Source organism: Elephas maximus, chromosome 3 (assembly GCF_024166365.1).
Source record: "Elephas maximus indicus isolate mEleMax1 chromosome 3, mEleMax1 primary haplotype, whole genome shotgun sequence".
NCBI lineage: Eukaryota > Metazoa > Chordata > Mammalia > Proboscidea > Elephantidae > Elephas > Elephas maximus.
The window spans coordinates 73,118,791-73,143,294 of record NC_064821.1 but is presented as its reverse complement, the minus strand read 5'-3'; the positions used below and the strand labels follow the sequence as shown (position 1 = coordinate 73,143,294).

The following is a 24,504-nucleotide window of genomic DNA, read 5'->3' as shown; positions in this document are numbered from 1 at the left end:
AAGTCAGCGGGAGTGGCAGCACTCCAGGGTTTAAAAAACAAAAATAGTGAGTACCTTCTGAGCCTTCTGAGACCCAGGCACTGGCCTAAGGACTTTAAGCAAAATTATTCTCCCCATTTCATAGATGAGGAAATTGAGGTTCCCTTAACAGGCTCTAGTCCAGATCCTCGCTAGGAGGAACCGGCAATAAAAAAAAAAAAAAAAAAGGAAGGGTAAATTCCTGTGCAACTGTGATATCCCTTCCTCTGAGGGGCTTCCTTAACAGCTGTCCTGCCGGCGTCGCCAGCTGCCCAGCTAGTTCCTGTCCCTTTCGGAGCCCGCGCCCGCGGGCCTGCTGCTCCCAGAGTCTGTCCTTCTGCTGGGCCCCAGGCAGCCCACGGGCAGCCTGGAGTACTCGGAGCTAATGCGCACCGGCCGGGCCCAGGCCGAGCTCCTGCTGGGCCCGGAGGCGCCCCGGCTGCGCGGTACGCTGTGTGTCACCGGCCACCACCTGCTGCTATCGCCGGGGCCCCAGGACTTGTGGCTGCTGCTGCTGCGTAATGTTGACTCCATCGAGAAACGGTGAGACGTGGCGGAGGAGTCCCTGGAGTTGGGAGCGCGCAGCTTGGCGGGGAGCAGGGGAAGGGAAAGCGCGGTTGGAGCTGGCGCCCTCTTGCAAATCCTTTCCTCTCCCCCGGCGGGGGTGGGGAACACTGAGCCTGAGCCCGTGTATCCCCAGGGTCGCCGGTGAATCGGGCACCATCACGCTTCGTTGTAAAGACCTGCGGGTGCTGCAGCTGGACATAGAGGGTGTGGAAGCGACGCTGGACATCGCCCGTTCCATCGAGGTACGCCGGCCCTGAAGCTAACCCTTCCCCCTATACCCGTTGCCGTCGAGTGGATTCCGTCTCATAGCGACCCGATAGGACAGAGTAGAACTGCCCTTTAGGGTTTTCGAGGAGCGGCTGGTGGATTCGAACTGCCGACCTTTTGATTAGCATCCCAGCTCTTAACCACTGCGCCACCGGGGCTCCCCTTCCTGCAGAGAGGGGGAGTAAACAGGGGCTACAGTGCGAGGGGACTCCGCATCCAACGTTAGCTAAATGGCGGGGGTATGCAGATTGGTCTGAGTTACTTGGAAGGACGCGAGCTACAGAATGGTGGGGCTGGAGAGCGCGCGGGTGGGCCGATTCCGACCTTTTCCCCCTGACTTCCTTCCCCAGGCGCTGTCTTCCCTGGAATCGGTCATCACCTCCTTTCCGTTCTTCTACCGTCCCAAGGGCCTGAGATTGGGCGACGCCTGGCACTTCCACCCGCCCGAAAGCTACTACAAGCGAGTAGCTCGCGAGGTGGGCGTGGCCGTGGGGGCCCCGGGATGTGGAAGCACCGGGCCTGGCTGGGACGTGGGGACGGGGCGCTCACTGGGCGCCCTAGACCTGGCCTCCGCCCCTCCCTGCGCCACAGACCAAAGCGTGGCGGCTGAGCGAGGTGAATGAGAACTTCAGCCTGTGCCCCAGTTACCCCCGGGCGGTGATCGTGCCTCGCGCGGTGGACGACAAGGCCCTGGCGCGGAGCGCCCGCTTCCGCCAGGGAGGCCGGTTCCCGGTGCTCAGCTACCACCACGCACGCAGCGGAACCGTGAGCTCCGCCCCGCCCCAGACTCCGCCCCCAAGATCAGCTGTGCATCTTCTCTGCCTTTTTGTGCACCGACCATTTAGCCGCCTGGCGGCTTGCCCCAGATCCAGCCCTATTCTGGCCCCACCCGATCCTGCCTCTAGCCGGCCACGCCCCCGCTCAATCCCGCCTTCGCAGGCTCTGGCCCCGCCCCCTCCCGTGTTTCAGGGTCCTATCTTTCTCTGGTCTCTCCCCTGGCCGCCCCAGCCTCCTTGAAGCCTTGTCCCTCCTTTGTCAACCCATCACCCGCCCGCGGCCTCCTTATCGGGTCCCTACCCAGTCCAGCCACAAAGCTCCGCCTCTAAGGCCCCTGCGCTTCGGTCCCACCCCTCTCAGTTCTAGCCTGGTTCCTGAGTGTAGATCCAGCCAAGGGGCGTCCTGAGCGCCCTCCGTGGCTTGGGCTGGGTGGGTACGGTCCCCGGAGCTGAGTCCCTTTCTGCAGGTGCTGCTGCGTTCCAGCCAGCCCCTGACCGGGCCCCAGAAGCGGCGCTGCACTGAGGATGAGGAGCTGCTGCGGGCTGTGCTAGCAGGGGCGCGGCCTGGGGCCCAGGGCTTCGTCGTGGACACGCGCTCTGCCCAGGCTGCTAAACAGGCCCGCATGGCCGGCGGCGGCACCGAGGCCAAGGCGGCCTACCCCGGCTGGAAGCGGCTGCACCGGCCCCTGGAGAGGTAAAGGAGACCCACGGGCCTTCCTATCCTCTCCCAGGTTCTCTCCTATAAGATTCATCATGGATGTGTCGAGGAGGGGCATCTGCCATCCCACCAGGGGGCATCCCCATTTGCACACCCCCAGTGACAGAGCTCATTACTCTCTAGGCACCCCAACTCTGCCTGTAAAGAAAAAGTACCTCTACATTAAACTGAAATTTGTCTCTCTGGAACAATCCCCTTGCACACACACAGGCACACACCTCCCTATCATCAGTCCCAGGTTGCTTTGAGGGCTGTGCCACAGAGATGTATCTGTTTTCTCTGTCTCCAAGTGATGGTAATGACAAGAGGTCCTGGGGGGACATTTTGTGCTCTGAGGAGAGTAAACTGCTCCTCCATCCAGAATACAAAAACTCTCCTTATTCATTTAGTCAACCGATATTGGGCACAGGGGCTGTGATGGTGGCAATCCAGACAAGGTTGAGAGATCAACCGTAAATGGGCAATTCGAAATCAGTGTGCTAAGTGGGAGCACAGAGGAGGCTCCCCTCTCTTAGTAAAGGTAGTCCAAAGGTTTCCCTAAGGATGGGATGCTTTAGCTGAGACCTGAAAAAGGAGGAATTAGAGGGAAGGAGGATGCTCCAGGTGCAGGGAACTGCAGGTGTCAGAGCCTGGCCACTGCCCTGTTGGGGAGCTGCAAGTGTTTCAGTATGGTGGGAGTGTAGAGTTGAGGCAGGAGTAGAGAAAGATGGGGCTAAAGGGATGACGGGCCAGAGCAGAAGTCTTGAATGCCATGACCATGAGTTTAGACTTTATCCTAAAGGTAGTGGGAAGCCATTGAAGGCTTTTAAACAGGGCTAAAAAATTTCCATTAGATTTTCTGGCAGAAGGTTGCTGGTACCTTGAGCAGAGCAGTTTCTGGAAGTAGGAGCAGCTGCCAGAATCCCAAAAGTACTCTGCATCTTGTGTCAGATGGGCCTTCCAGAGTGTCCTGTGTCACTCCCATCAGATTGGGGTACTTCAAGAGTATTGTTAAACTTTCACCAAATTGGGGGCTTCCCATGGCATCCTGTGAGACCCCTTCCAGGTAATGCTGTATCTCCCAATAGACTAGGTCTCTCTAGAGAGTCTTGGGTGTCCCCCATCAGACTGGGGAATCCTTAAGAATACCGAATCACTTCTATCAGATTAGCTCTTCAATGGACTCTATGCTCCATGAGAGTGGGTTCCCCAAAGGGTCCTGTGTCTTTCCGATTAGATGGGCTCTCTGGAGGGTTCTATGGCTCCCTTCTTAGTCTGAAGCGCTTGCTTCCAGGCCATGCTCATCAGGAGCTTGGGCTGGGGGAGGGATGACCAGACTTCCACTTGCCCAGGGGGCGGCCTCTACAGGAGAGCTTCGTGCGCCTAGTGGAGGCCTGTGGGGACCTGGAGCAGAGCACAGATCACTGGCTTAGTCGGCTAGAGGGCTGCAGCTGGCTGGCACATGTGAAAGAGGCGCTGAGCACCGCATGTCTGACAGCCCAGGGCATGGAGAGGTAAGGCCCTCCATCCTATGAGACAGAGAACAGGGTGGGATGGTCAGGACTCCCAACCCTTGGCACAAAGACATGGATCTGGAATAGGGCCCATTCTATACCTGGCCCAGCCCCACCAGGTAGGGAAAGACTTGGACACTGTTGATGAGCCCTGGGTCCACAGGGAAGGGGCCTGCATCCTGGTGCATGGGGCTGAAGGTACAGACAGCACCCTGCTTGTGACTTCACTGGCCCAACTCATCCTGGACCCATTGAGCCGAACCATGGTTGGATTCCAGGAATTGGTGGAAAGGGAGTGGATCCAGGTAAGTGGCCATAAAGTCCCAGCCCTACCCTTCAATCCCAAAACCCTGCTTCCTTGTGCCCATGGCTCTGCCCCCTTCCCAGGCAGGCCACCCCTTCCAGCTGCGCTGTGCCCACTCGGCCTTCTCCCACGCCCGCCCCAAGCACGAGGCACCCACTTTTCTCCTCTTCTTGGACTGCGTGTGGCAGCTGGGCCGCCAGTTTCCACTGTCGCTGGAGTTTGGGGAGGGGCTGCTGTTGGCGCTGTTTGAGCACGCCTATGCCTCCCCTTTTGGCACCTTCCTCTGCAACAGCGAAAAGGAGAGGTGAGCTAAGGGGGTGCCAAGGTGGGTCAGGGGGCAGGCACAGGATAGGGCCAGGTACCTGGTGCATCAGCACCGTTATTTCCTTAGAAAACATCTTTCCCTTCAAAGTTTCACTTCTACGAAAACTGAGTATCCTCTCCTTCCCTATCTCTAAACCTTACACTTCTCCCGAACTTCTGCAAACTCAAGAGATGGACAGGTTCAAGGCCAGTCCTTCAGCCCTACCCACCCTGTCCATTGTTGTTAGTTGCTGTCAAGTCGATTTTGACTCATGGAGACCCCCATGTGTGCTCCATAGGGTTTTTTCTTTTCTAATTGTGCTTTAGGTGAAAGTTTATAGTGCAAGTTAATTTCTCATTCAAAAATTTATACGCATATTGTTTTGTGACACTGGTTGCTATCCCCATAATGGGACACCACCCTCCCCCTTTCCACCCCGGGTTTCCTGTGTCCATTTATCCCGTTCCTGTCCCTTCGTGCCTTCTCATCCTGCATCCGGGCAGGAGTTGCGCATTTGGTCTCATGTATCTGACCGAACTAAGAAGCCCGTTCCTCACGTGTATTATTTTTTGTTTTATAGTCCTGTCTAATCTTTGTCTTATGAGTGGGCTTCAGGAATGGTTTCAGTTCTGGGTTAACAGAGCATCCGGGGGCCATGGTTTTGGGTCCATAGGGTTTTCAAGGCTGTGCCCTTTCAGAAGCACATCACCAGGCTTGTCTTCCAAGGTACCTCTAGGGGGTTTGCACCATCAACCTTTCAGCTAGTAGTCAAGCACTTAACTGAGCCACCCTCAAGAGCAAATGTACACCTAGCTTGGAAACAGGACTGGAAGGCGAAGTTGCTGTCAAGTTAAATCATTTCTGGGGGCTCTACCACTTTGTTAGTGAAGCAATAGAATGGAGGTTGAAAATTAAGTCAAATTGTTTGAGCTCCAATTTTGGCCCTACCACTCACCTGCTGGGTGATCTTAAGCAAACCTCTCTTGAGTCTTAACTTTCCTCATCTGTAGCGTGGGAAGGATCACTATAGTAGCCATTTATAGGGGGTTGGTGACTGAGTTAAAGCATGGCAAGTGCTTAGCACAGTGCCTGGCACATAATCATACAAAAGGTGGTAATTACTTTTCTTTGGTTGGCTTGTTGCATATGCTCCCAATAAGTCCCCATAAGCATCTTCTTTGTCTTATTAGGCTGAGGAATGGGAGGGTTCATTCCTCTCCAAGGTGGGGATCATAGTTATCTTCTGCTGTCCAGCCCTCCCCACCCCATCTTGTTTTCACTAACTCCACTGATGGATTATTCAGGTTAGAAAACTGTCATCTTTACCTCCCTCTCACCCATCCCTCAAATTTAGCCTTTCTCCTCAAAATTTCTTAGCTGAGTCCTCTTGTCAGCTCCCCTCCCCGGGCCCTAATTTAATCTCGTTTTTTCCAATCTCCACCACTGAACAGCCTCCTCGCTGCGCTCCGTCTCTACTTTCATGGCATTCTAAAACTCGTCAGTCCCTTTTTTACTTTTTTCCCTTTGTTCATGGGACTCCCCCTCCTAAGTGTCTCCATGTCTTTACACACCTGGTGAACTTCTGCTGATACTCAGCTCAAATATCACGTTGTTTTTTTTTGAAGAGTCATCTTTTATTTTTTTGATGCTAGCCTTTTGAGGCCAAAGTGATAATTTAGTTTTGTAATTGAAGTTGCCTGCATATTCTCGCCTTGGTGGAGTAGTCATTCCATTCTGCAGGAAGGTGGTCCCATTAGTCCCCAGTAGTTACTCATGCATCATGCACTTGCCCCTTCAAGTGCCTTTTTTTTTTTTAAACATATTCTGAACAAATTCCTAAAGAAAAACCCAATTAAGATTCTGTTATTCCTTCATATATATATATATGGCATGAAAGAGTCAATTTGGACCTAGAAACAATTAAGGTCAGTATCTCTAGTCAAATATGTCAATCATAAAACAATGGCAGCTTAACCAAAAACCAAATCAAACCCACTGTCATCAAGTCAAATCCAACTCACAGCAACCCTACACGACAGGGCAGAACTGCCCCATAGGGTTTCCAAGGCTGTAAATCTAGGAAGCAGACTGTCACATCTCTCTCCCGTGTCAAATATCACATTCCTGATGAGCCTTCCTTAACACTTTCAGACACAGATAAATTGGTTTCTACCTCTAGACAGAATTTCTTAAGAACTATGACTTTGTCTTGTTCCAGCTCTGTTCTGCAGTCCAGGACAAGATCTGACTGGAAACAATCTTGCAAGAACAATGAGAGGTTATAGCTGCCCCTGGGTAGCTCTTACTCTACTAACCAGGGTCTCCTAACCAGAATCCCAGGAGGCATAGTTGGGGCTGGAAACTCATTTATTTATTCTCTGCAGATGCCTGTGTGAGGTGAGGAGTCAAACACACTCCCTTTGGTCCAGGCTCAACCAGCCAAAAGAGCAACGAAAACTGAGGAACCCACTCTATGTCCTCAATCCATTGGCCCTCTGGCCCTCTGTGGAGCCCCAGAGCCTGCAACTGTGGCAAGGTGACTCCCCCACCTCACCTTCTCCCCCTGGGGAGTTGTTCCCCCTGCTCAGCTTCCTTACCTGTCCTCTTCCTCCTCCTCAGGCCTGTTTCTGCGCTGGACCCGCCCACCTGAGCCTCCAGAGGTGGCATGGGAGAAGGTGTGGCAAATAGTGACAGAAAAGGGAAAGACAGACGACTCTCAGCCAACAGCTTCAGCCTCTGAGCCCCAACCCTAAGCGCTGGCTCCTTGAACAGTGGCTGAGGTGCTCCTGAGACCTCTCTAGGACTCAGCATCTTTGAATCCTGGGTAAAGGTGCCTGCAAGCCAACCTAGCCCATAATACTGAAGTTTCAGGTGTGAAGTATCCAAAGTGTAAGGAGAAGGTTCAAATAATAAAGGTATCCATGACTGGTATCAGCTTGCTGAGGTGTCAGTGGGAAGGGAAAATGCTAAAACTGACTCCACAAAATATCTGACCAGAAACCATTTATTTCCAGACTAATGTATTTCTCAGAGTCCGAAACTTTGTGAGCAGCCTAGACAGACGGAGATCCAGCTCCTTAAGCCTCAAACTCAAACTCAAAATACTGTGGGTCGAAGTAGTGGATGCGCACATAACCATCTTCTCCACCGCTGCTATAGCTGGAAAGAGAGCCAGGGACCAATCAGATGCCTGCTCTGGGAGAGACAAGCCTGTGGGGTGGGGCATCAGAGTGGGGCAAAGGCAGGGCTTGTGGGGCAGAGACCCGACCCAGACTGAGCTCAGCTCCATTGCTGAGGTCCTACCTCTTGCCATCAGGATGGAAGGCAACACTGTTGATAGGTCCAAAGTGACCCTTGACTCTTCCAAACTCTTCTTCAAATGCCAAGTGGAAGAACCTGGGAGAGAGAGGGTAGAGAGAAGAAATAATTCACTCTCCATTTCCTTCCAAAACACATCTGAGGTAACACTCCTCGGACACAAATTATGTGACACAAAATAAGGTGGGGCAATTGGAACAAGGGGAAATGAATGTGAAGATAAAGCTAGGGGGAGACTGGGCCCAAATGTCTGCCTGGATACACAGCTAACACTGTTTACTGTGTACTAGGTGGTGTTGTAAGACCTTAACAAGTCTTAACTCATTTCTCTAACCTGCACAATTTCATGAGGAAGGTATTAAATTATCATTGTCTCCATTTTACAGATGAGGAAACTTGGGTACAAAGCAATACAATGATTTGTCTAGGGCTTGACACAGAAGGGCCAAAAATTTGGCTGTACTTCTTAGCAGCCAAAGGAGCCCTGGTGGAGCAGTGGTTGAGCACTCGGTTGCTCACCAAAAGATCAGTGGTTCAAATCCACCAACCACTCCACAGGAGAAAGATGTGGCGATCTGTTCCCATAAAGATTACAGCCTTGGAAACCCTATGGGGCAGTTCTACTCTGTCCTATAGGGTCACTATGAGAATGGACTTGAAGGCAGTGGCTTTGTCTGTTTGTTTTAGTCCTAGCAGCCATGGAGACACTCCATGAGGTTTCAATTTGGAAGAGCTCCCCACCCCCTTACCTGGCTTCAAACTTGCCAATCCTGGTGGAGGTTGTGGTTACATCCATGGCTTCTTGACCACCACCTAGCACCACCTGAATGAAAGAAAAAATTCTAGACAACCCCAAAGTGGAGCCAAATCCATTTTCTATTTCTATCCCTCCCTAGAAGCTTTTAAAATCTCCCATATCAGACTGGGAGAATACTAACAGACACTCTAGCCACCTCCTGCCCTGTCCTTGAGGCTACCCAAATCATCCAGCCTGACTCTGCTTTTTCTGGAACTCCTCTCTGCCTGACACCACTTACCCTCAGCGTTCATAGTCTAACCATTAGACAAACATTAGACCCTGGAAGTTTTCTGGGGCTTTAAGAAGCCTGGGTGGAGCTCCCTTACATGGTCATAGTTGGGAGACAAGGCAGCTGAGTTGACGGGACGTTCTGTCCTGAAAGTCTTCTGGTGTTCAAGGGTTGTGGAGTCAAAGAGCTGGAGAGAGAAGGCAGGAGAGAAATATGTAAAAGGTGCCTTCTTAGGGGAAGTCATGCAGGTTGAGAGCTGTGTAGCAGGTGGGTGGGAGCAACCCCGCCTGACCCCTTCCCCAGGCTCACCTTGGCTGTGTTGTCCTTGGATGCGGTGACAAACATGGTCATGTCCCTGGATAACTGGATGTCATTGATTTGTCGGGAATGCTCCTTAACATTCACCAATACCTCTCCAGACTGGGGGAAGGAGGAAGAGTGAGCTCTGACTGGCCCTGATCACCCTCAGTCAGCCAGGGTTCTACACTGCTTCTATGTCCCACCAAGGGGAGGGGAGGCCTGAGCTGGGAGTATCCCCAAATCAACATTTATTCACTCCCCCGGGCCAAGACTACATCCTAACCTGGCCCTCAGGTATGAGTTTCATAAATACTGCTAGGCTATCCAGGACTGAGGAGAACACATGCTCACGGTCACAAATCTATGGACCTATTAAACATAATGGTAGAAACGTTTCCATTTATTCTTTCTTTTAACAAATATTTATTGAACAGCTTACTATTTGCCAAACATTGTGCTAAGCACTTAATATCTTATTTAACCTTCACAATAATTCTATCAAGTGGGTATTACAATTTTAGGAGGAAGAAACTAAGGTTTGTGAAATGGTGTGACTTGCTGGAGACCACACAACTAATAAGAGGCAGAGAGCCAAAGCTCATACCATCTTTATTTTTTTTTAATCAAATTTGATATATTCTTTTAAAGAAGATTTTCCATTTAAATTTTTTACGTAAAGTTATCCTTATTATTTTTTTTAAAAAAATATTTTATTGTGTTATCAGTGAAAGTTTACACAGCAAATTAGGCTCCCATTTGACCATTTCTACACGAGTTGTTCAGTGCCATTAGTTACACTTTTTACAACACGGCAACAGTCTCATTGTGTTCTGGTTGTTTCATTTCCAGTACTCTAGTTTCCCTGCCCCCCTTGTCTTCTCATCTTTGTATGGAGTTTAACTGTTGACCTTTCGGTCTCATATAGATAGAGCCCACACCCTCTTCATTCCCAGGATCTTGGTCATAGTCAGTCCATGGGGACTGCTGGATGTCCATCTTTTTTAGGTCTCTTAAAGGGCCACTTCATCTCCCAATTTCCCTTCCCACTATACAACTCACTAACTAACTAAACAACATGTGTAGTATAGAGAAGAGAGTTTGGGAATCAGCCCCTTACAGCCATGTGACTTTCGAAAAGTACTTCTCTGTGCCTCAATCTGTCTATCTAGAAAATAGGATTAATAAAATCCCACCTCCCGGGGATACTGTAACTTTGTTGTGACAGGCACCTGCATATGCTCTGTAACTTTGCTGGATGACTAAAAGGCCTTGAGCATTGTGCCTTACACACAATAGGCCCTCAGAAAACTTCCATTTCCTTTCCTTAAATATTTCTACCTATCCTGTGTAAAGAATGTACTTTTGTCTCCTCGGTCACTGTGGTCACATGGTAGGGATGTATCTGGCACCAGCATCTCAGGGAATGAGCACCAGCTTTGCAGTCAGGCCTACCGGGGCACAGATCACGTCCACTATCTGCTAGAATTATTCATGCCTTTGCCCTTGGTTCCTGCTCCTTTCCTGAGGGTGGGTCTGGCCCCTTGTGGGCCAGTGTCAGTGCTTGCCCAGTGACTGACTGACCTTTCAGCATTCTCAGATACCTAGACAACCAAATCAGAAACCTGAGACAACCTGAATTTGACCCTTTCTTCACCCCCTCTCTTTAGTCCTGACCAAGCCAAACTTGCTGTTGAGTCAATTCCAACTCGTATGGACCCTATAGGACAGTGAAGAAATGTCTCAGAGGGTTTCCAAAGCTGACGTCTTTACATAAACAGACTGCCGCATCTTTCTCCCCGGGAGTGGCTGGTAGGTTCCAACCATTGACCTTTCAGTTAGCAGCCAAGCGCTTAACCACTGTGCCACCAGGGCTCCTTCCTCTATTTAATCAGTCACCCCTAAACTTCTCTTGAATCTACCTAGTACTCCACTGCATGCCCGTGGCTACTGCCCTAGTTCAGATCTGCTCTCCAACTGTAGCCTGCAAAAGCCTTCTAATGAGAAAATCTGGCAATAACCCTCCAAGATTCCCAACTGTCTAGAGGAATATCAAGACTCCATACCTCCTGGCACTCACGGACCTTTAAAATCTAGTCACTGTCTACCTTCCCTGATACTTCATTCCAATGACACTAGACTCTTCATCCATGTACTCTCAAACCTCCACGCCTTTGCTTTCACTGTTCCTTTTGCCTGCGGAACGCCCTTTCCTTCCTGCTTAAAGCTCCATTTATTCTTTACAGCTTAACATACATGCCAGCTCCTCTGTGACAAGGTGCACCTTCCACACTTTGTTGAGACCTCTATGGTGGCACAGTTCATAATCTGACTCATGTGCTAGCTGTTTACAAGTCTGTCTCCCCTGGGGTAGGGACCATGTCTGAGTTACTTGTGTCCTCGGAGCCCATCACAGGACCTGGCACTTAGTGGTGGCAGGAAAATGCTTACATGTAATTATCATTAACTTTGTGACAAGTTATTCAAACACCTGATGTGATTTGATGCTTAAAATATTTTATAGACAAACAGCCTCAGGCAAGTTATATAACTTGCCCAAAATCATAGTTAGAAAGTGGCGAAATCTACATTTGAATCCAGCCTTTGCTCTTAACCATTGTGCTGTCTTGCCCCTTGAAAGGCCTCATCCTGGAAGGCTTGGGCCCTGTGTGGCCCCTTACCTTGGCACTGTACTGGTTGAGCTCTCCGCTCTCGTGGCCTGCGATGATGCACTCTCCCAGGGGCCCCCAAACTGCACTGGTGATCTTGGAGTCATTGCAGGGAATCTTCATGTAGGGCTCGTTACTGTCTGTGATGGGCAGCAGACGTCAGGCCCTGGGCTCCGGAGCTGCACCCTTCACCTTAACCCCAGCCCTAGCCCTTACCGATCTGGCTTGGGTCCCGCAGGTCAAAGAAGCTCACAAAGCACTGGTAGCCCATCTGCTTGTCCGTGGAAAACATGATGATGTTGCCCCCAAAGTCAAAGCCACAGGTCCGGACAGCTGAGTTGGTCTTGAGTAGGGCCAGCTGTTTCCCTGGCGACAGACAGAGTCTGGGCTACCCTTTGCCCACTGCCATCATGGGAAGACACTCCTTACACCTGGCTAGCATCATATGCCACTGTTTCTCCTGCTCCAGTGACTCCAATCCACCCCTCTCCTCTTCCTCACTGCTACTGCTTTGGCTCAAGTCTTAATTTCTTCCCCTCATCTCTCCTCCGACATCAGCTAACGTGGTGCTGCTCATGGTGGATTGCAATCATCTGTCTCCCCCTTAGACTGCGCTCCTCCACAGCAGAGACCTGGTCTAATTTCTCTGCGTGTCCCCAGTGCCTGGGACAGAATTGGGTGCCCAGTAAATATGTACTAAATGAAGCAGCTTAACAGGCTTCTCTGTCTTTAGTCTTAGCTCTTCCAATGCACGCTGCCCACTGCTACCTGAACTTGTTAAAAGTAAACACATTGCCACTTCCCTGCTCTGAGACCTCCATAGCTTGCCAAGGCCTACAGAACAAAGCCACGCTCCTGAGTTGGCACTCAACGTCTGTTCTGGCTCTAGCCTACCTATCCAGCCTCATCTTCTCTACTGTCTACCTATTTCACCACCCAAGAAGCAGGAACTCCAGCGAGATCAGATGACTTGGGCTTAACACTTGCTATGCTTTCATTCCTGCATGCGCCAAAGTGATGACCTTCTTTCACCCTTCCAGCCCCAGCTCATATTACGTGTACCTTGAGAAGTTTTCCCTGGCTGCTCCCGCCTCTACTCCAGGCAGTCAGTTGCCCCCTTGATCCTACTACAGTACTCTATGCTTCCTCTAACATGGCTTTTATCTTAACGAAGTGCCTCTTTTCTCATCTGTCTTCCTTATCTTCTCTTCTGTTTCTATTTCCCAAGAACCTGTTCACTTAAAAAGGCATACTGTAGGTACTCAATGTTTGCTGAAAAAGTGAATGACCCAGGCTTACCTGTTTCACAGTCCCAGAGACGACAGCTGTTGTCAGCTGAGCCAGTGAGGACATGCTTGGTGTCCCCTGAAGTGCGTATTAAGGAACAAGACCAGGTTTGCCTGAGCCCTTGTCCTCTTGGGAGGCCAAGTGAATCACTTCCATGTTCAGTTCCAAACAGTCTTTCTTCCCCCTTCCTACCTCAAAGCATTTGCACCTCCTTATCCACAACTGGAAGTTTTCCCAAACGTTTGCCCAACCAGGGAAGAGACTAGAGAGGGAGGTATCATTCTCTAGACCCACAACAGCATCCCAAACCACCAGCCCCAAGCTCAGCAACCTCTCCATTGCTGGCAGACCTGGGAACATAGACTCAAAGAGTAAAGGTAAGGATACAGTCGGCATCCACACACCACACAGCTCCAGTGTGGCCCATGTAGGTGCCCAGCCTTTCCCCATTCACGGAGTACCATACATTGACGATCTGGAAGAATCAAATGACAGGATGCTAACATCTCAGGCAGAGCAGTGGCCTATTTTACCCCAGAACCCTCAGCAGCCTCTAGATGCCGGCAGGTAAACAAGGGAGTCAGGAGGCTTACAAAAGTGTCCTCTTTTGTCACTGCACATATTCCCAGACCTTCAGAAGAATAAAAGGTCAAGCTGAGCTCTAGTCCAAAAAAAAACAGCTTTGGTGTCCTGTCCCAATGGGAGCAATTGGCAGTAGGGAAGCCTGTGTTCATACTGGCACTAGGGACTGGATTATCATTGTATTATCTCAAATAGAGCACTTCTTCCCTCTGACCTTCGCTTTTCCCATCTGTAAAGTGGCCATAAGAATAACGTCTTCTTCAAAGGGTAACTGGGAGGCATCAATGAAATGAAGTCGAAAGAGCTTAAATATAACTAACTAACACTAATTAACCACTCATATGCACCATAGGGCTGCTGTGAGTTGGAATCGACTTGATGGCACACAACAACATGCACCAGGTACTGTGCTAAGCTCCTTACATAAATGATCTCATTTAATCCTAAAGACAACCCCGTGAGGGAGCTTGGGGTTATATATAAAAAATAAACCCACTGCCCTCAAGTTGATTCTCACTCATAGCGACCCTATAGGACGGAGCAGAACCGCCCCATGTTTCCAGAGAGCGGCTGGTGGATTAGAACTGACCATCTTTTTCGGTTAGCAGCTGAGCTCTTAACCGCTGCACCGTATTTTATAAAAACGGAAACTTGGAAGTTTAAAAAGGTTAAGTGACATACTCAAAGTCACAATGCTAACAGATCCAACAGTCAGGATTGAAATCCAGGTCTGTTTGGGTTGAGAGCCCCACTTTTAAGCATTAGTGTTAATATTCTGTGTAAAGGCAGTACCACGAGGGACTGTTTGCACTCAGTGAGCTCACTGAATGAAATGAAACTCGTTAGGTGCCAATTTCGACTCACAGCGACCCCACGTGACAGAGTAGAATTGCTCCACGGGGTTTTCTAGGCTGTAATCTTTACAGGAACAGATCTCCAGGTCTTTCTCCCGGGGAGTCACTGGGTGGGTTCGAACCGTCAACTTTTCGGTTAGCAGCCCAGTGCTTAACCATTGCGCCATCACCCCATTAAATCCCCTGTGTCCCTCGCGGCCCATGGATCAGCTTTCCTCTAGAAGGGGTGGTGTGTTCCCCTACCCTGGTTCCCTGGTTCTCAGAACCGTGCGATCTTTGTTTGGGTCCCCTCTAGCGGCAAAATTAGTTTGTACAACCATCACCCTGGCAGCTCCCCTCCGCATGGTCCCACCCACCGGCCCTCAGGATGAGGCTCACAGGGTCCTTGGCCACGGTGAAGAGAAGGTCTCCCTCGCGGTTGTACTTGATTTGCGTAATGGACCGCTCATGGCCCTGCAGCAGGATCGGCTTCTGTGGAGACAGGACGAGAGTGTCAGCGGCCGGAATCGGGTTCCTGCCCCAGCCTGGGACCCCCAAGCCAGCACCCCCACCTCAGTGGAACTCACCATGCCGGCGGTGACGCTAAAGAGCGGCGGCTTGAGTAGGACCGGAAGAAGCCTTGGAGCCACTTCCGGATTATGGGTCTCCGCCTATCCGTTCCCGGAAGTAGAAGGTAGTGACGTTGCCATGGCGGCGTCTCTTGGTGGGTAGCTGACCCCGCCCCTCCATGGCCTCGCAGACCACACTCAGAGTTCATTTCCTACCCCACCTCCACCCCTCCAACCCTCACCCCTGCCACAATCCCAGCCCCCAGGCTGCTGGTTCAATTTTTCTGGCTTCCCGGGGCCTGACCTACCAGCCAATCACGCGAAGGAGGGAGGTGGGGGGCGGCCAGGACAGAAGGCCAGGGAAGGGCCCGGTCTGGATGAAGGGCTGGGGAGGGCCGGGCCAGGCGGGCAGCAGGTTGGGGAGGGTGAAATGACCGGAACCTCCGTTCAGGGCAGGTGCTGGCCCTGGTGCTGGTGGCCGCTTTGTGGGGTGGCACGCAGCCGCTGCTGAAGCGGGCCTCCGCCGGCCTGCAGCAGGTTCATGAGCGTACCTGGGCCAAGCAGTTGCTGCAGGAGATGAAGACCCTCTTCTTGAATACTGAGGTGCGTCCCTGAACGGCCTGCCTCTCGAGGGTGGCTGCTAAGGATTTGATTTCTGGAATCAAACAGATCTGGGCCAGAATCCTGGCTCCGCCATTTGTCCGGCAGATACACTTGTCCTCCCAGAGCCTGTTTTCATAGTCTGTAAAATGGGGATAATAATGCCCTACTTTATAGGACAGTCATGAGGATTAAGTGAAATGAGCCACATAAAAGAATTTAGCGTTCAGCCCAGTACATAAGTGCTCAATTCATGGCTGTTATTATTACTTTATGATTGTGATTTCTGCAACAGACCTTTCCAGAGGGAGAGCTTGGCGCTCAAATTGGGGATGGAGGGAAAAGAGGATGTGGAGAACTGCTCCTGAATCCAAGGCTGCCAGCCTAAGCTAGTGGTAAAGACGAGAGGTAGACACATCCACCTATCTCAGGACTAAGGGTATGAAGGGTACAGATGACGGTGCTGTGTGAGTTAGAGGAGGGAGGCTGGAGCTGGAGGGACTCAAGGAAGGCTTCCTGGAGGGGGTGACATTGGCATGCACTCAAGGCCTTGCAGGATGGGGAGGATGGGAGCTAGCAGAGCTGAGGGAGAGGGCATTCCAGGGCAAAAGCATGGAGTTCAGTCAGTAACTGTTTCCCTTTTTGCCCTGGAAAGGTCCTCTGAGGGCTTAGTGCTCCCTGGGCCCTTAGAACCACCTCTCCCTCCAAGGAAAGGCATATGCTAGAAGCTCGAAGAAGGCAGTGCTGCCCTACCCAGTCTGGCAATCACACTTACTGTAGCTTCTCCTGTTCCCAGTACCTGATGCCCTTTCTCCTCAACCAGTGTGGCTCCCTTCTCTACTACCTCACCTTGGCATCCACAGGTGGGTCTCTGGCTTGGAACCATTCTGTTTAGTGGTGAAGGTCACCCAGGAGAGAAATTTTTGGGAAGGACCTTGAAATATCTGTTCCCAACAGTGAGGGAGAACACTGTCTCTGGTTTCCTCGTTGCACCCTCTTCTCTGAGCAGTAGGGGCATAGCAGGCTGGTTTTGGTATGCTATCAAGCACTAGGGTTGGTGTGAAGCCTGGTAGTCTTGTGCAGCAGCGGAGGAGGAAGAAGGTTCATCTTGCTGTGCTGGCTTTGACATTCTTACTTCTACCGTGTGCTACCTTCCTCGACCTTGAGCAAGTCTCTTATTTGAGCCTCAGTTTTATATGACCTGCTTCGTAGTGTGAGGATTAAATATAAAAAAAAAAAAATTTTTTTTTTTTCTTTACGAGAAGCATCCAGCAGAGTGTCAGGCACACAGTAGGAGCTCAATAAATATGAATTTCCTTTTCCCTAAGATTTGTTGACTGGACTCTATTGCAAAGATACTGTGCTAATTTTACACGTTCTATTATTTTTTATTCTAATATATTTATTGTGGTAAATATATGTATAACAAAATATTTGCCATTTCAACATTTTTTTACATGTACAATCTAGTGACATTAATTATGGTCCTCATGTTGTGCAACCATCATCACTATCCATTTCCAAATTTTTCTGTCACCCTTAACAGAAGCTCACTGCCGCCTAGGCAGTGATTCCGCCTTCTCCTCTCCCTTCCACCACTGGTAACCACTAATAAACTTTAGTCACTACACCTTTGCCTATTCTAGATGTTTCATATTATTGGGATCATATACTATGTGTCTTTTTGTGGCTGACATTTCACTTAGCATAATGTTTTCAAGGTTCATTCATGTCATAGTATGGATCAGGACTTATATTCCACTGTATTACACATTTTATTCCCATCATGACCCTGTGAAGCAGACATGACTATCACCATTCAGAGAGGAGCTTACAAAATTTTGGCCAATTTATTTCACCTAATCCCATAACATGTCAGTGCAGAGGATCTGAAGCCATAGATTATTTAAAGTTTTATGCTCTCGAACTTTGCTATGAGAAGTCCCCCTGCAGTGGTTTGCCTCCCCTGGAGTCTTACCCAGGCCCCCAGGGACTTGAGGGGAGTCTGGACCCCAGATAGTTCTGGGGAACCCCTCAGAGGCCATGAGAGGGCAAGGAGATAGGCCAGCCTCCAGATCTGCCACCCCAGCTTTCTCTAGAGTCACTCCACTTTCATGTATTTTACATTTTGGACTTCTCATAAAATTTCATTTAAAGAAAGCTTGAAAACCGCTGGCCTGATGCACTCCCAGATGCCCTTGAGCTCTGAGGAGCTGAATGCAAAGACCTCATCCTCAGCATCAAAACATGGTGGTCCCAGACCTTGGGGATCAGGTCTTCATGGTGGAATCCTGAGGAAGCACTGAATTTGGTGTCAGGAGACCTGGGCTTGAGTCCTAAGCTTGCTGTGACTTATCTGGAAAGTGCGGTCATGATCCCTCTCTTAAAGGGCCGTCTTGATGATGAAACCAAAATGTTTTGTGCCTAGAAAGACATTTTTTGCCTCTCAGTGATTCTTCTCCTTCTGACTACCCAGATCTAACCCTAGCTGTGCCCATCTGTAACTCTCTGGCCGTCGTCTTCACGCTGGTTGTTGGAAAGGTACTTGGAGAAGATATTGGTGGAAAACGTAAGTCAGGCCACTGGGAGTGTGGGAAGCAGCTACTTGGGCTTTGACACACCCACATTAGTTCTTTTCCAGAGCCCAAATGGTTAAAAAAGGTGTGCTGCTAACTGAAAGATGGACAGGTGGGGAGAGGCCCTTCTCCATTCTGCCCGGCTCCTCTGGCTGTCCAGCCTCTGCTGCTTCCTTGTGGCCATTAGAGCTGCTTTCCCCTAGGCAGTCTGGGTTGGGGACAGAGGTTGGGGTAGGAGTTGGGACCAGATGCCCCAAACCCTTCCCCAGCCCTGTACTAGCTCCTGCTGGCATGGCTGGGCTCACAGCTCTTCCATTTCCGCCTGTTATCGCAGAAGCAGTTGCAGGCATGGTGCTCACCGTGACAGGAATTGCACTCTGCATCACAAGTTCAGTGAGCAAGACCCAGGGGCAACTGTCCACCCTCTGAATGCACAGACCCCACCCACCAGCTCTGCTGTCTCCAGGAAGCCACTGGCCCATGAGATCCAGGTGTGAGCAGAGACCTAGCACTTCCCCTCTCTGAGCCTCAGCTTCCTCATCCCTTATGGGGATAATAGCTACCTCGTGGATCACAGTAAGAGAACAGAGTGAAAAGATTCTGAAACCTTCAGGTGCTGTTCAGCTGCTAGGATTTAGCACAGGAGACTTCAGACTCACCCACAGCAGTTCCCTTTCTGCTATCATCTCAGGCCCCCTGACCAGCCCCCATTACTATGGCCTGATCTGGGCCATTGCAGCAGCAGCACCGATGAGCTACAGAGCCCCAGCAGCATGCAAAGGACCTCTGCAGTCTTTGAGCTAGAAATGCAAACAGGAGGCCCCAGGGCTCAGTCAGAGTACCTTGGCTGACTGAAGGGGTGGAATTGAGGGGAGAAGTGGCAGGTGTAGGGGAGATGAGCTGTCCCACCCATGAGATGGGCGGGATTCCTCAACTGCCAGCCCATCTCAAATGGTAGGACAACTGTGAGCCCCAGCACTAGCTAACTCCATCACCCAGTGCATTGCCTGGTAATAAATCTGTAGTAAACAAAGTTTAGTAAGTATTCTTTTATTGTGCCCAACTCGCTCCAAACTTTGTGGCCTCTCCCCCAAGTTCAGTCTGCTACTCCTTTCCCTGGCCAGAGAAGCCCATAAGGAAATGGCCTTTGCAGTTAAGGCTGCTCTGCTCGGAGAGCTGTGGTAGGTTTAGGACCAGAGGAAGAGTGGGGAGGGGCTAAAGAGGCCACAGCCTACTTTGTAAGCCCAGGGAGGGCACCGGCTGCTGGAGGCTGCGGACAAAAGGTGGCTGCAGAGTGATGTGATGGTCCCCAATTTCTGGCTGGAGCTGCTGGCTCTCAAGATGGTAGAGCAGGGGCTGAGGCTGAGATAGCTGCCCCAGCCCCAGGCTGGTCACTTCCCAGGAACAAGGCCTCTTCCACCATCTTTGCTGCCCTCTGGAGGAGGTAGAGGGCCATACAGATAGAGCCATTAGCATCCCCTGTCCAGCCCTCTGAAAACCCTGGTGGTTAAGAGCTCCGGCTGCTAACCAAAAGGTCAGCAGTTTGAATCTACCAGGCGCTCCTTGGAAACCATATGGAGCAGTTTTACTCTGTCCTATAGGGTGCTATGAGTTGGAATCGACTCAGTGGGTTTGGTTTTTGATTTTTTGGTCCAGCCCTCAACAGGGAGCTCCAGGAAAGGACAGACTTTAGAAATCAGGATCAATCTGCCCCCTCATTTAACAAGGTAGAAAGTCAGGCTCTAAGACATTAGGAGATCTGCTAACGGTCACAAGGGGAACTCAGGGCCACCAGTTCTCAGTTCAGAATTCCTCCTGTCCAAACATACCACTCCCAGCCCACCTGATCCAAGGGCTCCTCTGTCTGGGTGTCTTCATCATCTGCTACTTCCTGGGCCCCTGCTGTCTCCTTCCCTGGGTGGGGAGCCCCATATACTCCCTTGACTCCTGATGAGGGAGGCAACATTGGCTAATGCCCAGGCTGAGGAGCACTCAGCATTCCTTCCTTGACCTTCTCTACCAGTCCCTTATCCTCTCCAGGATGGCAGGGAAGTTGAGAGGCAGGCCTTTGACCCCCTACCCCTATCCCTTCCACATCCCATCCCTGAAGGCTCACTCTTTTGGGTTAAGCATTGCCCTCTCCATGTGCTTCTTTAAATATGCCAAGTCCCTGTGATGAACAGGGGGCTGAATATGCAGCTGAGGGAGTCAGGGATAGTTCTGCCGAGGTCAGGGTCAGCTCGTTTCCTGGGCATTCTGCCCACAGAGCTCCCACACAACAGTCTGTCTCTGTCAGAGAGTGGCTGGGAAGGGCCAGGACCCCAGAAGCCCCTCACCAGATGAAAATGGGAGAAGGGGGAGTTTGCTTCTTGGCTGAGTGGCCTCCTGGGGTCTGGCATAGAAAGCAGATGGCTCAACTCTGGCTGGCTCCTTTGGAGTGGGCTGAGTTGCCTGTGCCCTGTGGCCATGGGCCTATAGAGGGGACACTGGGATTAGGCCACAGGTGCTGGCTGCTCTTATCTCCTCTTCTCCCCATTCCTGGCTTCAGAGTGCCCCAATGCCTGAGGGAGCTCAGGAGGGGAGATGCCATCCAACTCCATGGCCAGCATCCTCCCTCCCTGCTCCCTATTTCCATCAGGGTGTCTTAACCAGGGACACAGCAGTGGATGCCTGGCATTCGGAAAAGCCCACAAGCTCTCCTTGGGAGTACTCAGACCTGGCATGGAACAGGGAGCTGATAAGTTTCCTTGGACCCTGCTCTGCCAGATATGCCAGTTCTGTCTCCCAGCATCCATCCTGGCAAGGAGTTAGGTTCAACAACTCAAGAGTTCTGAAGACCTTCATAGACCTAGATGAGCTGGCTCTCAGACTAAGTTCTGGTCTGGCTCCTGCCATTCAACAACTGTGTCCCCTGAAATAGTCACTTCACTCCTTTAAGCTTCAGTCTCCTCTGGAAAATGGAGCAGTTATCACCACAAGATTATTGGGAGGAGGTAGTGAAATAGAACCAGAGCCAGAGCCAGAGGAGAAGTCAACCAGTTAGCCCTGCTTCTCACCTCCATGGCCCCTGCATCACCTACCGCCTGCCTGTGGGGCCTAGACTTCCGGTCTGGGGGCTGCCTGCAATGAAAAAGAAAAGGCTCATAGACAGGGGAAGATGTGCAGTCTGAGAGCACACAGACCAGAAGGTGGCTTCCTCTGCGCCAGCTTTATACCCCTCCACCTCACACACACACATACCAGCAGCCCCTGGGCAGGGAGGGGCTGGGCACCAGCAGCTCTAGGTAGGGGAGGGCCTTGAAGTCATCCTGTCCGACAGCCACATAGTAATGGCCGCTCACCAGAGCCTCCCCTACCGACAGTGGAAGCCCCTCCAGGGTGCAGAGTCTGGTCGGGAGAGAGAGGTGAGTGGGACAAGGCCCGGTGGACCACCTGCCTCATATTCAGCAGACTGTGAGGGGGTAGGTATAGGTATTCCTAGGGTGACCTGGCACCTGGGCCTCAGGGCCAGTCACCTAGGCTCTGCCCTGGCTCCAAGGGCTGGGCCACAGGGGCCTCTCCTATGGCATTGGAGCAGTTCCATCTGGGGAACCATGCTTTTCCTTTTGCCTTTTCATCCTCAGAGACAGCCCAAACCAGTTAGGGGAGCTCCCATTTGGGGGCTTTTGAACCTCCCCAGTCCCATACTTACTTGCACACAGCCCCACTCTGCAACTTGGCCTTCTCGGTCAGCAGCGTCAACACTGTTTCCCAGTCCTGCCTGGCAGCCTGGGACAGCTTCAGGCTAAATGGGGGACTTAACAGGTCCCCATTCCTGAACACACTGGGATAAAGAGCAGCCTGGTAAAGGGGAGAATCCCCAGGCCGCCTGGGGTTTGACAGGAAGAAAGGTGGCATTGGTCCATTTTCACCCAGCAAGCATGTTGGACCTTTTACACCCCACTGGTGACCAGAGGCTCCCGGAACAAACCCATTCCCCATTTCTTGGTCTCACTGAAGCCAAAATCTGTATCCCTGCTTCCCGACAACAGCACTCACTGGATATAGCAGGGGGCACCTGGAGGCAGCCACCGTCCAAGGGCCCCATCACACAGGTGGCGAGTCACAGGAGGACCCTGAAACCCAAGTCAGCCCCCAAGGTCAGGAGAAATTGGGGCCTCTAGTTCGGGGCAGATCAGTCCAAGTGGGTGGGGTGAAGGGAAAAGGAACTAGTCCAGGGGTAGGGGAGGCAAGGACAGATGAGGACCAGTCACACCTTTCACCAAAGGGCACTTATACCTCCCTAGTCAGCTCACTTTCTACCCCTACTTGTGTCTCAAAGCTTCCTCTTTCTTTGGGGACCACAGCCTGGAGATAAAGTAAAAGGCTGGGAAAGGGCAAGGGATAGTGTCTTAAACTCCCGTACCCCAGGAAGGATGAGAGTTGGTTCCAGAGTGGGCATGGGGAGTATCCAGCAGATCCTGCTGTTCCCAGAGCCCCTGACTTCCCAGACCAAACTGGGGGCAATCCTAGGAGGGGTGGGAAGACAGGAGGGCTGGGGGACTCACTGGTGGTCTGCTGCTCTTCCTGCCTGGATCCTTCTCTCCAGGGGCTAAGTAGCTGAAAGAAAAATAGCTTACAGGTCAGGCCAGCAACTGCCAGAGTCTGGGCCTGGGATCAGGTCTCCCTCCCCACTGGAATAGCTGCTGTCATCCCAGTCCAGAAACAGATGATGGCGCTTGAACCTTCCTTTCTTAAGGCCCTTCGTCAGGCTGGCAATCCAGACTGGGGGCTCAGATACAAATCATAAGTTCAAAGGGTCAAGAGAAACTAGTTCATTAAGCATTCATTATATCCCAAGAATTTCCTCATTCATGAGATAGGTGGTTTTATCTCCATTTTATCTGAGACTCAGAGAAGTTAAGTGACTTAGCCAAGGTCACACAGGAAGCGACAGCCTAGATTCTGTCTAGCTCCTGACCCCTTGCTGTTTGTGTTATAATAAGCAACCTCAGCTTAGAGCCAAGAGTGGGACTTGAAGACCAATTTGAACTGGAAACTCAGATGCTCAAATTCTTCTCCCGCCTTGAAAGGTACAGCCCCACCCTGCCATGGGGCATGACTGTTTAACAGGAGAGCAGGGGATGCTTAAGCACAGATGGGAGGAAGTGATGAATGGATTTAGATTGTTTGGTGACGGTGGTAGGGTATCCCATCAAGAAGAGCTTTTGGAAAAGGGGGCTCAGACTGCAGGATTATGGTCTCCTTCCCCCAGGATGTGATGGGCATAAGCATCCATACCAGACAGACATTGATTTGAACTGAGGCTCAACTATTGTGCACTCTTAGGCAGGTTACTAAACCTTGCTGTCTTGTTTCCCCTTCTAACTAATGGGGATAAAACCATCCCCTTCATAGGGTTGATATATTACATGAGAAAATGAATAGAGTGCCTGCTACACACACGCTAAGTACTGGGTAAATGCTACTGTCTCCCTTCCTAGGCTCTCTGACCAGCCCCAGCCCACTTACTGGAGCTTGCAGAATCGTTCAAAGCCGGCAGCCACATACTGTCCTCCGTTCTGCAACTCTGCCATGTCAGTGACACGGTGGCCATGACAGGGTGTGTAGAGGGCACGCACAGCCAGTGGGGCCTGCACGGCAGATGTCACCTCACAGAGGAAGCTCTCCAGGGTGGGGAAGCGGCGCTGAGTCACCAGCAGCTGGCGGCCTGGGAAGAAAGGATCCCCATTCTTGTACACCACTACCCACTTGGCTACTGGACTGCTGCCTGCCATCGTGTATCCTCAGACGGAGACGCGGAGCTGTTGCTAGGGACCTAAGGCAGGGCTGGGAGTGGTGCCAGTCAGAGGTGGAGTCCTGCCTTCTCACTTGGCAGGAGCATCCATTTGCATTCAGGGTTTCATCCAATCTACTCTAACATTATAGTAAGCAGCCTTAGCTGAGACCTAACAGTAGGACCTGGAAGCCAGGTCTGAGCTGGAAGTTCAGATGTCCTGATTCTCACAAGGGCCTCATAAGAGTACCAAACCCATACCCACTGCCATCGAGTCCATAAGAGTACAGCAGGTGTAATCACTATATACACAGACAGTGGCACAGTCAAACAGTGAAAGGAGTACAGCAATCACACTTAAACACAGATGTTCCAACATGGGGAGTGGGGGGCAGCTCCAGGGCCTCCCTGTTTTTCCCTAACCAAGGGCTGAGCCCCCCACCAGGGGGGAAATCAGCTTTGGAGGCCCTTCCCCAAGGAGGATGGCTAGGTCTGCTCCTCGGCCATTGCTTTCAGCTGGCT

At 51.3% G+C, this 24,504-nt stretch overlaps 4 protein-coding genes across 11 annotated transcripts; 2 read left to right on the top strand and 2 right to left on the bottom strand.

Annotated features, from left to right (window-relative positions):
* Positions 1 to 7,372, top strand: LOC126072834 (myotubularin-related protein 9-like). Its single transcript, XM_049878607.1, has 10 exons — positions 1 to 561; positions 719 to 827; positions 1,203 to 1,328; positions 1,444 to 1,617; positions 2,096 to 2,322; positions 3,678 to 3,839; positions 4,003 to 4,144; positions 4,227 to 4,447; positions 6,832 to 6,983; positions 7,067 to 7,372. Exons 1-10 carry the CDS (start codon positions 404 to 406, stop codon positions 7,198 to 7,200), a joined length of 1,605 nt encoding a protein of 534 aa, XP_049734564.1. The 5' UTR covers positions 1 to 403; the 3' UTR covers positions 7,201 to 7,372.
* Positions 6,098 to 15,130, bottom strand: EIF3I (eukaryotic translation initiation factor 3 subunit I). Of its 3 annotated transcripts, none has more exons than XM_049878616.1 (11): positions 15,049 to 15,130; positions 14,861 to 14,953; positions 13,434 to 13,521; positions 13,059 to 13,124; positions 11,976 to 12,125; positions 11,772 to 11,899; positions 9,103 to 9,213; positions 8,891 to 8,980; positions 8,515 to 8,588; positions 7,751 to 7,843; positions 6,098 to 6,283 (listed from the first exon to the last, which is right to left on the bottom strand). In XM_049878616.1, the coding sequence occupies exons 1-11, from the start codon at positions 15,049 to 15,051 to the stop codon at positions 6,226 to 6,228; spliced, it is 954 nt and encodes a 317-aa protein (XP_049734573.1). In that variant the 5' UTR covers positions 15,052 to 15,130; the 3' UTR covers positions 6,098 to 6,225. The 3 variants fall into 3 exon arrangements, with proteins under 3 accessions (XP_049734573.1, XP_049734572.1, XP_049734574.1); XM_049878615.1 differs by lacking the exon at positions 6,098 to 6,283 and adding an exon at positions 7,434 to 7,606; XM_049878617.1 differs by lacking the exons at positions 6,098 to 6,283; positions 15,049 to 15,130 and adding an exon at positions 7,434 to 7,606 and having other exon boundaries at positions 14,839 to 14,905.
* Positions 14,930 to 23,778, top strand: TMEM234 (transmembrane protein 234). Of its 3 annotated transcripts, XM_049878618.1 has the most exons (6): positions 14,930 to 15,185; positions 15,482 to 15,633; positions 16,427 to 16,493; positions 18,107 to 18,199; positions 18,541 to 18,697; positions 23,690 to 23,778. In XM_049878618.1, the coding sequence occupies exons 1-5, from the start codon at positions 14,930 to 14,932 to the stop codon at positions 18,633 to 18,635; spliced, it is 663 nt and encodes a 220-aa protein (XP_049734575.1). In that variant the 3' UTR covers positions 18,636 to 18,697; positions 23,690 to 23,778. The 3 variants fall into 3 exon arrangements, with proteins under 3 accessions (XP_049734575.1, XP_049734577.1, XP_049734576.1); XM_049878620.1 differs by lacking the exon at positions 23,690 to 23,778 and having other exon boundaries at positions 18,107 to 18,171; positions 18,541 to 18,652; XM_049878619.1 differs by lacking the exon at positions 23,690 to 23,778 and having other exon boundaries at positions 18,544 to 18,652.
* DCDC2B (doublecortin domain containing 2B) lies at positions 19,543 to 23,990 on the bottom strand. Of its 4 annotated transcripts, none has more exons than XM_049878610.1 (9): positions 23,718 to 23,990; positions 22,754 to 22,805; positions 22,245 to 22,321; positions 21,898 to 22,029; positions 21,447 to 21,593; positions 21,263 to 21,326; positions 20,543 to 20,678; positions 20,050 to 20,153; positions 19,543 to 19,641 (listed from the first exon to the last, which is right to left on the bottom strand). In XM_049878610.1, exons 1-9 carry the CDS (start codon positions 23,981 to 23,983, stop codon positions 19,543 to 19,545), a joined length of 1,077 nt encoding a protein of 358 aa, XP_049734567.1. In that variant the 5' UTR covers positions 23,984 to 23,990. The 4 variants fall into 4 exon arrangements, with proteins under 4 accessions (XP_049734567.1, XP_049734568.1, XP_049734570.1 ...); XM_049878611.1 differs by having other exon boundaries at positions 21,287 to 21,326; XM_049878613.1 differs by lacking the exon at positions 21,898 to 22,029.
* Positions 23,991 to 24,504: the final 514 nt, after the last annotated feature.

What these genes read in the sequence shown, in the direction of transcription:
- LOC126072834 (XM_049878607.1), top strand. Translation starts at nt 404, where the DNA reads ATGCGCACCGGCCGGGCCCAGGCCGAGCTCCTGCTGGGCCCGGAGGCG. An exon ending in ACAGCCCAGGGCATGGAGAG is followed by an intron (nt 3,840 to 4,002) that starts GTAAGGCCCTCC and finishes CTGGGTCCACAG; the next exon opens with GGAAGGGGCCTGCATCCTGG. An exon ending in GAGCCTGCAACTGTGGCAAG is followed by an intron (nt 6,984 to 7,066) that starts GTGACTCCCCCA and finishes CCTCCTCCTCAG; the next exon opens with GCCTGTTTCTGCGCTGGACC.
- EIF3I (XM_049878615.1), bottom strand. An exon ending in TCTCTGGGACTGTGAAACAG is followed by an intron (nt 12,126 to 13,058) that starts GTAAGCCTGGGT and finishes GTCTGTCGCCAG; the next exon opens with GGAAACAGCTGGCCCTACTC. An exon ending in CCAAGGACAACACAGCCAAG is followed by an intron (nt 8,981 to 9,102) that starts GTGAGCCTGGGG and finishes TTCTCTCTCCAG; the next exon opens with CTCTTTGACTCCACAACCCT.
- TMEM234 (XM_049878618.1), top strand. Translation starts at nt 14,930, where the DNA reads ATGGCCCTGCAGCAGGATCGGCTTCTGTGGAGACAGGACGAGAGTGTC. An exon ending in CCTCACCTTGGCATCCACAG is followed by an intron (nt 16,494 to 18,106) that starts GTGGGTCTCTGG and finishes CTGACTACCCAG; the next exon opens with ATCTAACCCTAGCTGTGCCC. An exon ending in AGAAGATATTGGTGGAAAAC is followed by an intron (nt 18,200 to 18,540) that starts GTAAGTCAGGCC and finishes CTGTTATCGCAG; the next exon opens with AAGCAGTTGCAGGCATGGTG.
- DCDC2B (XM_049878610.1), bottom strand. Translation starts at nt 23,983, where the DNA reads ATGGCAGGCAGCAGTCCAGTAGCCAAGTGGGTAGTGGTGTACAAGAAT. An exon ending in TCCCTGCCCAGGGGCTGCTG is followed by an intron (nt 21,327 to 21,446) that starts GTATGTGTGTGT and finishes TTTTCATTGCAG; the next exon opens with GCAGCCCCCAGACCGGAAGT. An exon ending in GTGATGCAGGGGCCATGGAG is followed by an intron (nt 20,679 to 21,262) that starts GTGAGAAGCAGG and finishes TCCCCTCTATAG; the next exon opens with GCCCATGGCCACAGGGCACA.